Here is a 13633-nt window from a genome sequence, read left to right as displayed (position 1 = left end):
GAAATTTCTCAACTACATCTCCTCAATGCCTTCCCCTTTATTTCTGTTTACCTTCTTCTCCACACTTTTTCACCTCCAGGTGCTATAAAATCCTGACAGCAAATGGCGAGTCCAAGGTGTTTCGCCCACGGGACAGAGATGACATGGTTAAGAAAGTGATCGAGCCCATGGCCTCAGAGGGCCTGAGGACCATCTGCCTTGCATACCGAGATTTCGCCGCCTCTGAGGGTGAACCTGACTGGGACAATGAAAATGACATCCTCAGTGGACTGACCTGCGTCTGCGTCGTGGGCATTGAAGACCCCGTGAGACCTGAGGTTAGTGGCTACACGTGAGGATGCACATCAACATGGGGTTACATCAAAGTTGTTGTTTCGATTGAAAAAGGAAGGGAGAGTTTAATTTCATAGATAAAATTGCTTGTGGATTCACTGAAAGTCTGTGATTATCCATCCTTACTTAGACATGGTGGAACTGACAGTATTTTCAGCTGCCGTTTGCAAAGTCAAGCATCTGTGTGCTACTGGATGTTGGCCCTTTATCAGCCTCATTTGTTGAGGAAGCATCTGCCGCTCAAACATTAGGTCAAAAGTCAAAAAGCCGGCCATCATTGAGAGACACATTATCATTTAAATATGCGGATAAGAGGCAGATTTTCAGATTCCCTGGGAGACATTTACAGTGTTGCACTCTAAAAAATAGTCATGTCAAGAATGAAAAAGGGCTAGAAAGAGAAGTCTGACCCTTGCGTCTTTCTCACTTTTGCACAGATGGTCAATAATGTGCGAAATTGGTGTAAATGTCAGAATTTGGGTGTCAGAAGGTTACAGAATTGATTGCACACAACCCAACGACCAACATCTTAAAGGTATCAGGGAGGGCGTTTCTGGAGCCATTCTAAAGCACTTCTGAAGAAGCATACTGGCAGCCTAATGGTTCAGCTCTTTACACAGGACTGTTGAGCACCAAGGCTTTCTGAGTAAAGCAAGAAAATTGGTCTGGAGATGCTGCATCAGCCATTTTTAAAAGCAAGGAGTGGCTCTGTTTGTGCGTCAGCATCATATACAGAACCAGCACAGGAGTAATGATATTTCAAGCTTTTGAAGGAGTGGTTCCCCATTAAGACAACTTAATGAATATTTGAAAGAGAACTGGGTCATTAGCTTGCAAGATGGTCAAGATGGTAGGACGCACTCAACTTGTTTGCTGGAAACTATGTTTTAAAAGGGCTTGATGAGATCATACAGCATTTGATCCAGTGTTTAAATGCAGAAGTGCAGCTTACACTAGTTTGTAATTTTAATATCCCCTGTGGTATGCAAAAATAACCTGCATTTCCTCATTCATCATGTTTCCGCTTTCTTTCAGGTGCCAGATGCCATCAGGAAATGCCAGCGTGCCGGTATCACAGTGCGAATGGTTACTGGGGACAACATCAACACGGCCCGAGCCATCGCCACAAAGTGTGGCATCCTACAGCCCGGAGACGACTTCATCTGCCTGGAGGGCAAAGAGTTCAATCGAAGGATACGCAATGAGAAAGGAGAGGTGGGCCAAAGTCAAATACTGTACCTCAGAGACTGTTAAAAAAATGTGCAGTTGGGATTCTATTAGGGTTTTGTCTCATGTTTCTAGATTGAACAAGAACGCATTGACAAGATCTGGCCCAAACTACGAGTGCTGGCTCGCTCTTCTCCCACTGACAAACACACCTTAGTGAAAGGTACGTCTGTTTTTCTGGTTTGGATAACATGTATGAAGAATATTTTGTTGTCACTGTAGGCCTCGAGGTGTCATTTTAAATATTCATGTTTTACTTTTCCAGGAATTATTGACAGCACAGTGATAGAACAGAGACAAGTAGTAGCAGTGACAGGAGATGGTACCAATGATGGTCCTGCCTTGAAGAAAGCAGATGTCGGCTTTGCTATGGTGAGTTTTACTTTTTTATGCTTAAATTAGAATAGACATTTTAATTTACACCTACAAAACATTTTTTGCTGTTCTGATCACATGCAGCCAGGTTCTCAGTCATTGTTGATTTTGTGTCCAGGGTATTGCCGGCACAGACGTAGCCAAAGAGGCATCCGACATCATCCTGACCGACGACAATTTTTCCAGCATCGTCAAAGCCGTCATGTGGGGGCGCAACGTCTACGACAGCATCTCCAAGTTCCTCCAGTTTCAGCTCACTGTCAACGTGGTGGCTGTCATCGTAGCATTCACAGGAGCCTGCATCACACAGGTTAGCGCCAGCAGAGTCTGTTTTGCTTTGGTCTCCAGTGTGAAGGTGGTTAAACTGTGAAAAGTTTTGTTCACTAGTTCACACTTTGACTCACAGGAATGGAATTGGTGCAGCTGGCGGCAACAGACGGAAATAACTAAAGCTTTATCTCAAATCTGTGAAGTTTTCCAGATCTTTGTCTAGAGGGGAAATGCAGGGTCTGATATAATTTGAACATATAGAATCATATGCTGTGCAAATTCAAACCTCCTGTGTCTAAATAGGCCCTTTAATTGAATTCCCTCTTGCATTAACAATTATAATTATCTGTCAAATTCTTAAAACAGTTTTTTAATTTAAATCAATCTTTTTTACTCTACTTGAGCTGTGTTTTATAGCCTAAAGCAGTGATTTAAGTATCTTCTTTTGAATCCCTGCCAAAATATTGCAGATATTCTGAAGTATTAAATATATTTATTTGACCCAATTGTCCTGATTTACATAAAAATCCATCCTGCAGGGCGCCTTTTGTAGTTCTCCTGAAAGAACTTGTTTGGTTGGATTCCAGCTTTTGGCCCTATGCTGTTCCATCCAAATTATGGCTTACAAACCAAAAATAAATCTTAAAAAAATATAAAATCCCATCCTGTAACCATAATTCTTAATTTTGTGACATTATTTGCACAAGTGCATAGAAACCAAATCATCTTCTCCCACCTGTCAGTCTTAGATCTCATGTCAAAACAAGGGAGTTGTTTTCCATTTGCAATTTGGTTCATGTCAGTTGAAATATCTCTAATAGATATTACAGTGCGCTCACTCTCTCTCTCTCTCTCTACCTCCAGGACTCTCCACTGAAAGCCGTACAGATGTTGTGGGTCAACCTCATCATGGACACCTTTGCCTCTCTGGCACTGGCCACAGAGCCCCCCACAGAAGCCCTGCTGCTAAGGAAGCCATATGGCCGCAACAAGCCCCTCATCTCCCGCACCATGATGAAGAACATCCTGGGTCAAGGAGTGTACCAGCTAATCATCATCTTTACTCTGCTCTTTGCTGGTAAGAAGCTACACTGAGTATGTTTTTGCGTATCTCCTAGATAAAACCATTTTTTTAAACAAATTTTCTCTGACTGCTCCTGTAGGAGAGAAAATGTTTGACATTGACAGCGGCAGGAATGCACCCCTTCACGCCCCACCTTCTGAACACTACACCATTGTCTTCAATACCTTCGTGATGATGCAGCTTTTCAACGAGATCAACGCCCGCAAGATCCATGGTGAAAGGAATGTCTTTGAAGGCATCTTCAACAACCTTATCTTCTGTAGTATTGTCTTTGGTACCTTCATCATCCAGGTAAAGTAGACCAGAGACGTTGGAGTGTTTTGTGCATGTTGGCTCATAGAAATGTTAAATCTAAAGGTTTGCGCTCTGATTAATTATCTTCCTGCTCCTTTAGATCGTCATAGTGCAGTTCGGAGGGAAGCCATTCAGCTGCGTGGCTCTGACCATCGACCAGTGGCTATGGTGCACCTTCTTAGGCTTCGGCTCTCTACTGTGGGGACAGGTATGATTTACTACACAGCTGAGCTTCACCTTCAATTGCTCTGATACAAAAATATGGTCGGACACTGCCCCCCTGTGTTGGAGTTGACTTAGTGATTCTAACAATGGTACACGGGTGGAACGATGCAGTCTTCTACTGCTGAGAAGAGAGATGGGTAAACTTCAAGATTAAAAAAATTATTATTAAATCAATTTTGAGCAGTTATACTGCAAAATACGTAGCTTTAGTTGAGCTTAAATGCTAATGTAATGACCTTTTCACATTAATGAAATCTGTTTTCTTTTTCCTGTAAACACAATTAATATACACATTTATCAAGGCTTTTTTATTTAATTTTAACATTCTTTTAAATTTATTATCTTTTTATATTATTTTTTTGTATTATTTTCCCATAATCATCTACTTTTAGATTTGACTACTGTGGAGTATATGATAGGAGTATGTTTTCCATATTAGAGTTACAAATAATTGACTGCTTGTAATTTTTGACAGTGAGAGATTGAGGGTTCCTCATCACTGTTGTTGACAACGTCAGAGTCATAATGAGCGTTTGATGTAATTCTAGTTTGCTCCCACTGCCCACACTCATCCCACAGAGCAGCACACATAATATGTCATTATCCACTCTCGTCAATTCAAAAAGAACGGCTTCGCCAACGTTCTCTGACAAGTCACAAAGAAGCGGGGCTGTGCTGAGTGCTTGTGAGTTCAAACAGCTGACAGTTGTAGAGCTGAGAAGGTGGCTGTGTAAGATTACTGGGTCCAAACCAGAGATTGTCCAGAGAACGGTCTTTCCATCAACCAAGGTGCTAGACTCTTGAGTGCTGAGTTCTCGCTGCCCTCTCCTTTTAGATAGGATTGGATGGCTGCAGAAATTTGATTTTATAAAGGTTATCAGTGAAGTGTAACCAGAGCTGCGATGATTAGTTGATCGAAAGAAAATTAAAAAAAATGTGCTTTTAATTTATTTATATTTAGTTTACCTTGTTATATGTTGAAATATGAAGAATTATTTTTCCTATTTTCTCAATTGATAGAATCATTGTCTATATTATCTCTATTAAATATCAGAAAATGTAAAATTCCCAGACCAAGGTGGCGCCTTCATATTGCTCATTGCATCCAATCATTTCTCCAAAACCCAAACATCTGGTTTACAATCACTTGTAACACAGAAGAGCAACATTTGAGAAGAGAATGTTTGGAATTTTTGCTTGAAAAATGACTCAAATGATCAGTTGATTAGTTAAAGTTAATTTTCTGTTGACTGGCTAATTGATTAATGTACTAATTCTTTCAGGTCTAATTTGATATACTGTGATGTACAACGAGTGAGGAGAAGAATGAAACATTTGAGGGATGACAACTTTTGTTGTGATACTGATATTCCAATTGACTCCCAAACATATCGGCTCTCATCAGACAGCCAACATAATAAAATACTTTGTTAGCATTACTCACAGCATCACCAGCCACAGCTGTTCGCTCAGTTCTGATCTATTAAGTGTGAATCTCTTTACTCTGAGGCTCCGATGGAGCCAGATGACGTCAAACCGTCTGTCTCACCTTCGTCTGGGCGACTCATTTTCAGGATCACTGGCTGCTTAATATCCGATGTACCCAGAAACGTGCCTCGTCCTGCCTTAATGAAATGTCACTTCGCCACGATTATACGTCAGTGCTGCTCATGTAACTCCTGATGTCTTCCAGGTAATCTCCTCGATACCCACTAGCCGCTTAAAATTCTTGAAAACGGCGGGCCACGGCACCCAGAAAGAGGAGATCCCGGATGAGGAGCTGGAAGAGCTGGATGACATGGACGAGATTGACCACGCTGAACGTGAGCTTCGTCGAGGCCAGATCCTCTGGTTCAGAGGTCTCAATCGCATCCAGACTCAGGTAACAATCCACAGACCCTCCCGTGTGACACCGCACTTGACACCAAGGGAATCAAAAGCCATAAACCCTTTAACTCTCTGTTGCTCTTCCAGCTTAAAAATCTTTTTTGTTCTCTCTCTCGGCACTATTAAAGAATGGCTTGTGCCCTAAAAACAAAAGGCCTTCCCTCTAATTTTTTCTGTTCTGCTTCTGAGCTAAAGCGGGTTCCTATGCCTTTTTCTGACTCGATCTGAATCTGCTTAAAACGAGACCAGTTTGAAGGTACTGATGAGAAGCAATTGGATTGGACGGAGAGCATGCTAGAACAGCTGAATGTTCAAAGAGTATTGGCATGGCTATAGCTGGAAGTATGAAAGGATTCTGCAGAGAAAAGAGTGAAAGTGAGGTCAGATTTTGGAGTTCGAGCTCCCTCCGATCAGTGCCTTTAAACCCCAACCTCCCCCTTTTACCCTCTCTCTTTAACTATAATGCCTAAATCCAATTTCCAAGTGACATTTTTTCTATGTTACTGGTGCCTTTTCTTTATTTTTTCTCTCTTTTCTCTCTCCTCTGGCTGTGTTGTGTTTTATTTCCTCTGGGCTTTTTCTCCTGTCACGCTGTCTGATTCTTTGCAGATGGATGTAGTGAGTGCGTTCCAGAGTGGAACTTCCTTTCAGGGGGCTCTAAGGCGGCAGGCCTCCAACTCCAGCCAACAACAGCACGATGTAACCAATGTTTCTAGCCCTACACATGTAGCCTTTTCTACTACTACCACTACTGCCACTGCCGCCAACACCGCTTCTGCCACTGTGGGGTGTGAGTGCGTGTTCTCCTCTAGTGCATGAGACTTTTTTTTTTTTACTTCTTCTGTTCTTCTAACATCTTCCTCCTCCACTCTTCTTCTTCTCACCTAACGTTGACACTTTTACTCTCTCATGCTTCCTCCTAATGTCCCCCCCACCCTTGTTCTTCTAAAAAAAAAAAAAAGACACCAAAAATACCACATCTTCCATATTGCTTCGATAACACTGCTGTATATATATATATATGTACCCTGTAACCAGGTCGCTTCTGGTGTCAAGGTGTTTATCTCTGTGTCATCATGTTTTCTGTTCTGCTTCTGCTTCGGTCTCACAAATGGAAAGGTTTTACTCTTACTTACTCTTAAAAAAAAAAAAAAAAAAAAAAAATTCACATTCTGGATTGACAGTCACCAGGTTTGTCTGCAGCTGCCTCAGTCTGCTCTGTGCCCCCCTTGTAGCACCCATGGGTCTGTGTCGCAGCTCTCTAGTCCCTGGTCGGGTAAATGTTTTGAGTATATGCCCATGATCACGGTCTAAAAGTGTAGAGACAAACCATGACGCTGACCTCCTGTGAGGGGAAAAATCAGGGATGTGTCAGTGGATGTTTTTGTCAGTCGGTGGTGAAATAATGACTTTTTCTTCTCCAGCTGTGGCTGTTTTTTGGGGGTGTGTTGAGAGAGTGGGTGGTAAGGGAGACGCTCCAATAGCACCCTCTAGTGGATAAGCAGCTGCAGGTGATTGTGACACAGTTTCTTGATGTGTTTTGGATGTGAGGCTGTGTGAGGTTTCCGAAGGTCTCACAGCCAGCGGGGACAATCACAACCTTCGAGAGTGGATCTTTACAAGACATTGTGTTTGCTCTTGACCAATTTTCTCTTTCAGATCTTTCTAAGCAAACACCGCCTGACCAGCAGTGGATTTTAAATGTCAGAATATAAGAGCTTAATAGAATAAACTACTTTGTTCTTGAATGTGGGACTTTCCTGGACACATTAGATGCAATGTTTTTCCCTGTCGTATAAAAAATATTATGCAACGCAACAGTGATGGTTTAGGTCTCCGTCTCAGGTGGGACTTCCTTCTTAACTCACGACTTTTCCTTTCAGGTGCTCCGGCTTTCTTTCTATGTGACTTAATGTTTGTTGGCAGAATGTGTCCACCTGGCAATGAATGTGTTGCCTGAACAGAATGAATACCACTGACTCCCCACATATTCTCCTTTAGATTCTGTGAAATGTGTCATGGGCTATACTCAAAGGTTTACTACCATTGAACACAAGGTAGCGCCGCGCTCTGCATGGGTTCAAAAGTCTCTGGTCTCGTTTGTGAGTTTTTTCTCTTTGTGCTGTTTTTGACATGTTATACCAGCTTGTAGACATGCTTGGCTGCCGCAGCTTATTTTGTTTTTACTCCACAAACATATAACTGACCACCCCTTTCTGTCTTTCTTTCTGTCTCTCTCTCTCTCTGTCTCTCTTCCTCTGTCTGTCTCTCTCTCCCTGTCTCTCTCCTCACTCTTTCCTAAGCATGTCCAACAACAGTAAACTCTTGTGTCCAGCCTCTGTGGTTTTTTGGATGTGTTCTTATCTAAAGAACAGCATTCCTCTTGTCTCTTGGTTTCCTTTTTTGCATTTTGATTAATCAGACACAAGCGTCTGCCACGTGTTTTTGTGAAATTCTACTACTGTACTCACAAAAAAAACAAAAACCTACGTAGCATTGGTGATACTGGTTTGTACCCTTCCCAAGACATTGGCTGATTCTTGAAGTTATTACACAATTTTAGGAATAGTTTTTGACACTCAACTTAAAAAACAGCTCTTTACAGACTTTTTGAAGCCTTTTTTATGCCTTAAGTTCAGCTCACACTCTGACTTGCGTGAGTTTTTTCCCCATCAGATAGGCTTTAAAGTCAGTGACATGTCTACATTTTGATCTGCATTCGTTCTATAGTCTAGAATAAATATAAAGGCAGGACAGAGGGTGACTTACAACCTGGCTACATTGAACACGTAACGTATTACAGCGTGGCTACATTGAACACGTAACGTATGTGGATCATTGGCTGAGCAGCTGCTGCAACACTACGCTTCCAATGAAAATGGCTACACCAGGCGTGGGAGCAGTGCGTAAGTTGTGCTTATGGGCCACAGAGATCCACCCTACAAGCATGAAAAGATCAGTCATCTATATATATATATTTTTTAGTTGTGTGTGTGGCCTCTTTATTCAGAAATCAGTCAAAAAGTGTCAATATTTTGTTAAATAAATCGTTTGGTATTCAGGAAATCCACTTCCACTTTGGGGGCTTGATCACCCCGTCTGCATTTAACCAGCAGCTGTGGTTGCTTTGTAACTTTATGCAGCGTACTGTCGTTTGCTGGGTTTAAAAACTTGTGACTCACACAACTTTACGCCATACATGCGCTGCAGGTGTAGCCAGTAAAGAAATACATTCTGCTGTGCATGAACTCCGCGACCTGTCCGCATCCTGTAAGTGTTCAATGTAAGCCTGAGCCTTAGAGAAACAGGAAGTGACAGATAGAGTAGTGAAACTAAAAAGCTCCTGTTTACATTTGTGAGCTAGAAGGGACTTTTGCAATGGTTTTCAGGCTATTGTAGTCTCGACAATGGGTAAGGACAACTTACAGTTACAAGCTGTAAATTTATAACTCGACATAACTGCTCACCTGCACGTGTCTCTGAGAGTTTCCCCCCTCACTGATAGTTTTTTGCCCCCAAAACTCACCTGTGATTGACCCAATAAATCCTCGTTTTTTATCTGTGGTGTTATCCAGGTGTTAAAAGTCAAAACGCAGGTGTATCATTACTGAATGTGACTAAATGTCTCTCCCGCCCCCTGTCCCTTCTTCCTCCCTCCAGATCCGGGTGGTGAATGCATTCCGCAGCTCCATCTCCCTCTATGAGGGGCTGGAGAAGCCCGAGTCGCGATCATCGATCCACAACTTCATGACCCACCCCGAATTCCGGATAGAGGACTCTGAGCCCCATATTCCCCTCATAGACGACACCGATGCGGAGGACGACGCTCCCACCAAGCGCAACTCCGCCAGCCCCCGCAATGCCACGCCCTCGCCCACGCCGCCCTCACCCACGCCCGCCACCGCCGCCCCCACCGCGCCCGTCTCTCCCTCCCCAAACCAGAACAATAACGCTGTGGAGAGCAGTAACCACCTCCTCCCAGAGGGCCCCAAATCAGGAACCCCCTCGGCCCCAGGGAGCCCCCTACACAGCCTGGAGACCTCCCTTTGATCTGACCTCCCCAGCGCTCCACACGTCACCACCACTTTTCTGCCCGCCACCGAGGAGCTCAACTCAGACGGAAACGAACGGACACTTGGAGAGGAGAGACGGAGGGCTAGAAGGAGAGCGGAGTCTTGTGTGAGCTTGGCTTGGGCTGGACTAAAAGAACAGCAAACATTCAGAGGAATGTACGGCTTGGTGTGGATGCTTTGGTCTTCTTTTATTTTTGGTTCTTATTAAATCCCCCGCTGCAACACGAGGACTCTCCACCCCTCCCTCCTTGGTAACTTGTTTTTCTCGGTAAACAAGGGGTGATTATAAACTCAGATTGAAAGTGACCTGTTTTTATTATTCTACTGTTATTATTATTATTAATATTATTATTATTTTAATTGAGAAGGGGAGGTTCCTCCTCCTGGCTTGAAGACCGTCTGTAAGAATTCTGAAAGAACCTTTAGCTTCTCTTTTATCTGAATGGTGTTGTATATTTATCTCTTTGGCCCTTGCTCATTCAAAACTTATTTCTGCTCCATTGGCTGTTAATATTTTGAGTTATTTATGTTTTTGGAAAAAAGCAGGTCTGTTTACAAAGTTTGTAGATACTTTTTTTCTGTTTGTAGGCAAAAGAGCTTCCTGATGTATGATGCAGAAAACTGGGACAGAATTAAAAAATGAATGAGAGGATTATTTCAGATACTGCTGTATTTTCAGGAAAAAAAGGGTGTTTCTATTGAAACTTAACTATTTTTGCCTGCAAGTTTTATTTGTTATATATTTGTAGATAAATGTAGAACCTTCTAGCCAAACCGATAAACACTAAGGCTTGTATAGAAAAGAGGTCCATGGGGGCGAGGTGTTTTTCACAGGAGACGGGACGGGAAAGACAATTTAGGACCTCTGTCCACTAACATTGCTATAAATATTTACTTCTTCCATTTCTTCGATAGTTTTCATGTGCACAAAACCTTCTGGAGTTCTGGATTCTCTTTTCATTCAATCTGTTGTGTTCATGGATTTCCACATGTTGAAAGGTTCACTCGTTAAAAAGGGAGTTTAGTTTATATCTGGGCCCGTATTTAGCAAGCATCTCAGGATGAGACGTAGAATCGTGCTGGAAGTTGGACTGGGAAACAAAGTCTTACCTCAGAGTCGGACATGAGGTCCTTACAAAGCCTCCTGCAGTCACGCTCGGTGGGGAATCGAAGTTCTCATTTTAGATTTTTGTAGTTTTTTGGACCATGAAATGAAACATCTTGTAGTTACATTCAGAAGAGGCTGGAAAAAGTAAATGGCTTCACTTGCGGGTGTATGACAACCTAATTTATGCACGTTCAGGCTAAAACACATTTTGCCAAAACTCATAAAAGCATGAGCAGCTTTTTTTTATGACCACTTGAGTTCAAATTAGAGCTTCATTAGCTAATCAGCCAGTGCGCCTATTTATTTTTCAGTAATTAGTTAATATAGATGAAACGTGAATGTGCCTTGGCTACAATAACAATTTTTGTCCCATCATTTGCCGCCTGCAGGTGACGGCTACTCCTACAAAATAAGCCTCATTCTGATAATCCTGGGCCAGCTCTGACTGAGTCTCTCTCTCCCTGGATGCTTGATACATATGGACCCTGGTCATCATTTGTAAAAAAAATTGGTGCATTTATTTTCTTTTTTTTTTTGTTTTTCTCAGCAAAACATTCGCCCCCTGCCAATGTACAATATTGACCTTTGTTTACTCAGGCATAGAAAAAGTATTTAATTTAAAAGGAATCTATAAAGAAAGAACCTTTTAACTGCAGACTTTGTGTATTTAGATAGCAAAAACATCGTCTTTGTCAAAAAGCAAGTGAATTATTTTCATATTTCATTCAATCTTTAATATCTCGCCTTAGAAAAAAACTTAATTTTGCTCCTCCGAGTTCTGGTTTGTTGACGTTTTAGGAAAAAAAAATCAAAGGGGGGAACAAAAGGCTTATTTTTTCTTCAGCCCTGTCCATAAGACTCCTTTCATCATGAATAAATGTTGCTGCATTTGATTTGTTTGTAAGATATTTTTGACACCTGTTGTACTGGAAACGCTAAAGAATTGGACATGTGCATTTTTCAAGAATAAAGACTAGGCATACACTGGTATCTATCTGCACAGGGTACTTTATTTCATAGCGTTCCTTGGGGAAAAATAATTTTGATACAAATCATGATAAAAAAAATGTACCTTTGTATTTTTATGACAATAACTGATGAAACCTTTCATCGGACTAAACCAATTTTGGATGATTTGACACCAATCACATTATATGGGGGCGGGGTTTGGCCACTAAAATGTGTGTTGTTCTGGAATATTCATCTCAGGGTGCAAATGGTGTGAGAGAGAACAGGCCTCTTAGTTTAGTTTGTATATTACCACACACTTAATTCAATGTTTGGGACGGTGCTTGGCGACCCGGGCAGCAGGCTGCAGATTCTTCCTGCAGCCTTCTGGCCGTCTCCACCTGAAGGGCCGTGGACAGGGGAAGGAAGTGGAGATGTTCAATCACAACGTTCTCTGAGGAAGTAGTTTGTTTTCATGGTTTTACAGATGACATAACTAGCAGCTAGGATTGCATACAAAGTGAGAAATTTGAAAAGACGAGCAGAATCCATAAGAGGAGTTTGTTCTGTAGCTTCTTCCTGTAATGGGAATGAATGTTTTTCCATCTGTTTTATGGATTATTATTTTTTTATCTTTTAACATTTGGAAATAAAAGTACTTCATGTCTGTTTATCTTGAGCATTTTAAATGGATATCGTGATTGGATTTACATTTGAAACTTGTCGAGTAATGTGTATGGTTTTTAAAAATAAAAAATGTATTTAGCCTAACTGCAGGGCCATGTTTTTCATTTACCGCGGAGGACTTATGGAGTAATGCATTCAAATGTGGACGCTGCAGAGTGAAGGCACACCAACATCTTGCATGACAGCTAATAACGATGGTAACCAAATCACCTTTATATATAGCCTACATAAACAAATATATGCAACTGTCTGTAGCAGCACCTTTTAGGTCTAAATTATCAAGGGAGAGCTTTTTGTCAACTTTTGGAAAACGCCTGAAATTGTTCTTTTTCTCTTTTGCCAAATTCAGATTCTTAAATTTCTTCAAAAATTAAAAAGTTCAGTCATGATTTACTTTCGGTCTGTATTAGTTTTTTGAAAATTTAAAAAGAAAAATCTTATCTTAGTGTCTGAAAATAGTGAAAAATCACCTTTTCCAAGAGCTTAAGGTGATCATCGTGTCCTACCTACAGTTAATTTAATAACTTTTGTCTTTTGCGACTAACAGAAGAAAATGTTGCCATTAGAAGTCGGAAACAATTTTAATTAAAAGCCCAGAGAAATGTTTTTTAATCAGCATTTTATTCAAAGCAATTTGGTCGTACATGAACACAATTTTCAGCTAAAATGTCAGTTATTTCTTTCTGCTTTCTTTGCTTTACTTCTTGGTTTGAAGTGGGCGGGACTCAGCTGGAAAAGGATTGATGCCAGCACTGTAGTTAAACTTTAAATTAAAATGTAAAGTTTTGTCTTAAATACTTTATATTATACAGAAAAACTTCAGATTTCAAACCAAGTTTTCACAGGCTTTGAAATGACATTTTTAGACACTACATCATTATATAATTTAATGAAAATTATTTAATTATTTTTTTAATTTGATTTCCTGGTCATGTCCTTACTGATTAATCGACTTATAACCATGAATTATATCTAGATATGATGATTATTAAATATAGTAAGCTTATGTGTAGTTGCACATCCAGACCAGCAGAGGGCAGTAGACTTCTCCCCTGGTCTCAGCCTGTCGCCCTTTAACCACAGATTGTTAATTATTGAGATGCCTCACTCGGTTTTCTCTTC

The 13633-nt window shown here is 41.2% G+C and overlaps 1 protein-coding gene across 3 annotated transcripts in view; it reads left to right on the top strand.

Moving 5' to 3' along the window:
- The window catches only part of atp2b1a (ATPase plasma membrane Ca2+ transporting 1a), a 40660-nt gene extending 28065 nt beyond the window's left edge, over nucleotides 1-12595 (top strand). For 2 of the 3 annotated variants that reach the window (XM_073480243.1, XM_073480244.1), the window contains exons 12-21: nucleotides 80-317; nucleotides 1369-1548; nucleotides 1636-1723; nucleotides 1826-1932; nucleotides 2054-2245; nucleotides 3070-3283; nucleotides 3369-3580; nucleotides 3684-3791; nucleotides 5502-5690; nucleotides 9356-12595. In XM_073480243.1, coding sequence (XP_073336344.1) covers nucleotides 80-317; nucleotides 1369-1548; nucleotides 1636-1723; nucleotides 1826-1932; nucleotides 2054-2245; nucleotides 3070-3283; nucleotides 3369-3580; nucleotides 3684-3791; nucleotides 5502-5690; nucleotides 9356-9745 — 1918 coding nt within the window. In that variant the 3' untranslated portion in view covers nucleotides 9746-12595. Of the gene's footprint in view, nucleotides 1-79; nucleotides 318-1368; nucleotides 1549-1635; nucleotides 1724-1825; nucleotides 1933-2053; nucleotides 2246-3069; nucleotides 3284-3368; nucleotides 3581-3683; nucleotides 3792-5501; nucleotides 5691-6304; nucleotides 6422-9355 lie in introns of all 3 variants that reach the window. The other variant, XM_073480245.1, reaches the window with a different exon arrangement.
- Nucleotides 12596-13633: the final 1038 nt, after the last annotated feature.

Source organism: Pagrus major, chromosome 14 (assembly GCF_040436345.1).
Source record: "Pagrus major chromosome 14, Pma_NU_1.0".
Taxonomy (NCBI): Eukaryota; Metazoa; Chordata; class Actinopteri; order Spariformes; family Sparidae; genus Pagrus; species Pagrus major.
Note: the sequence above shows the minus strand (reverse complement) of the source record. Positions and strands in the feature narration are given on the sequence as shown.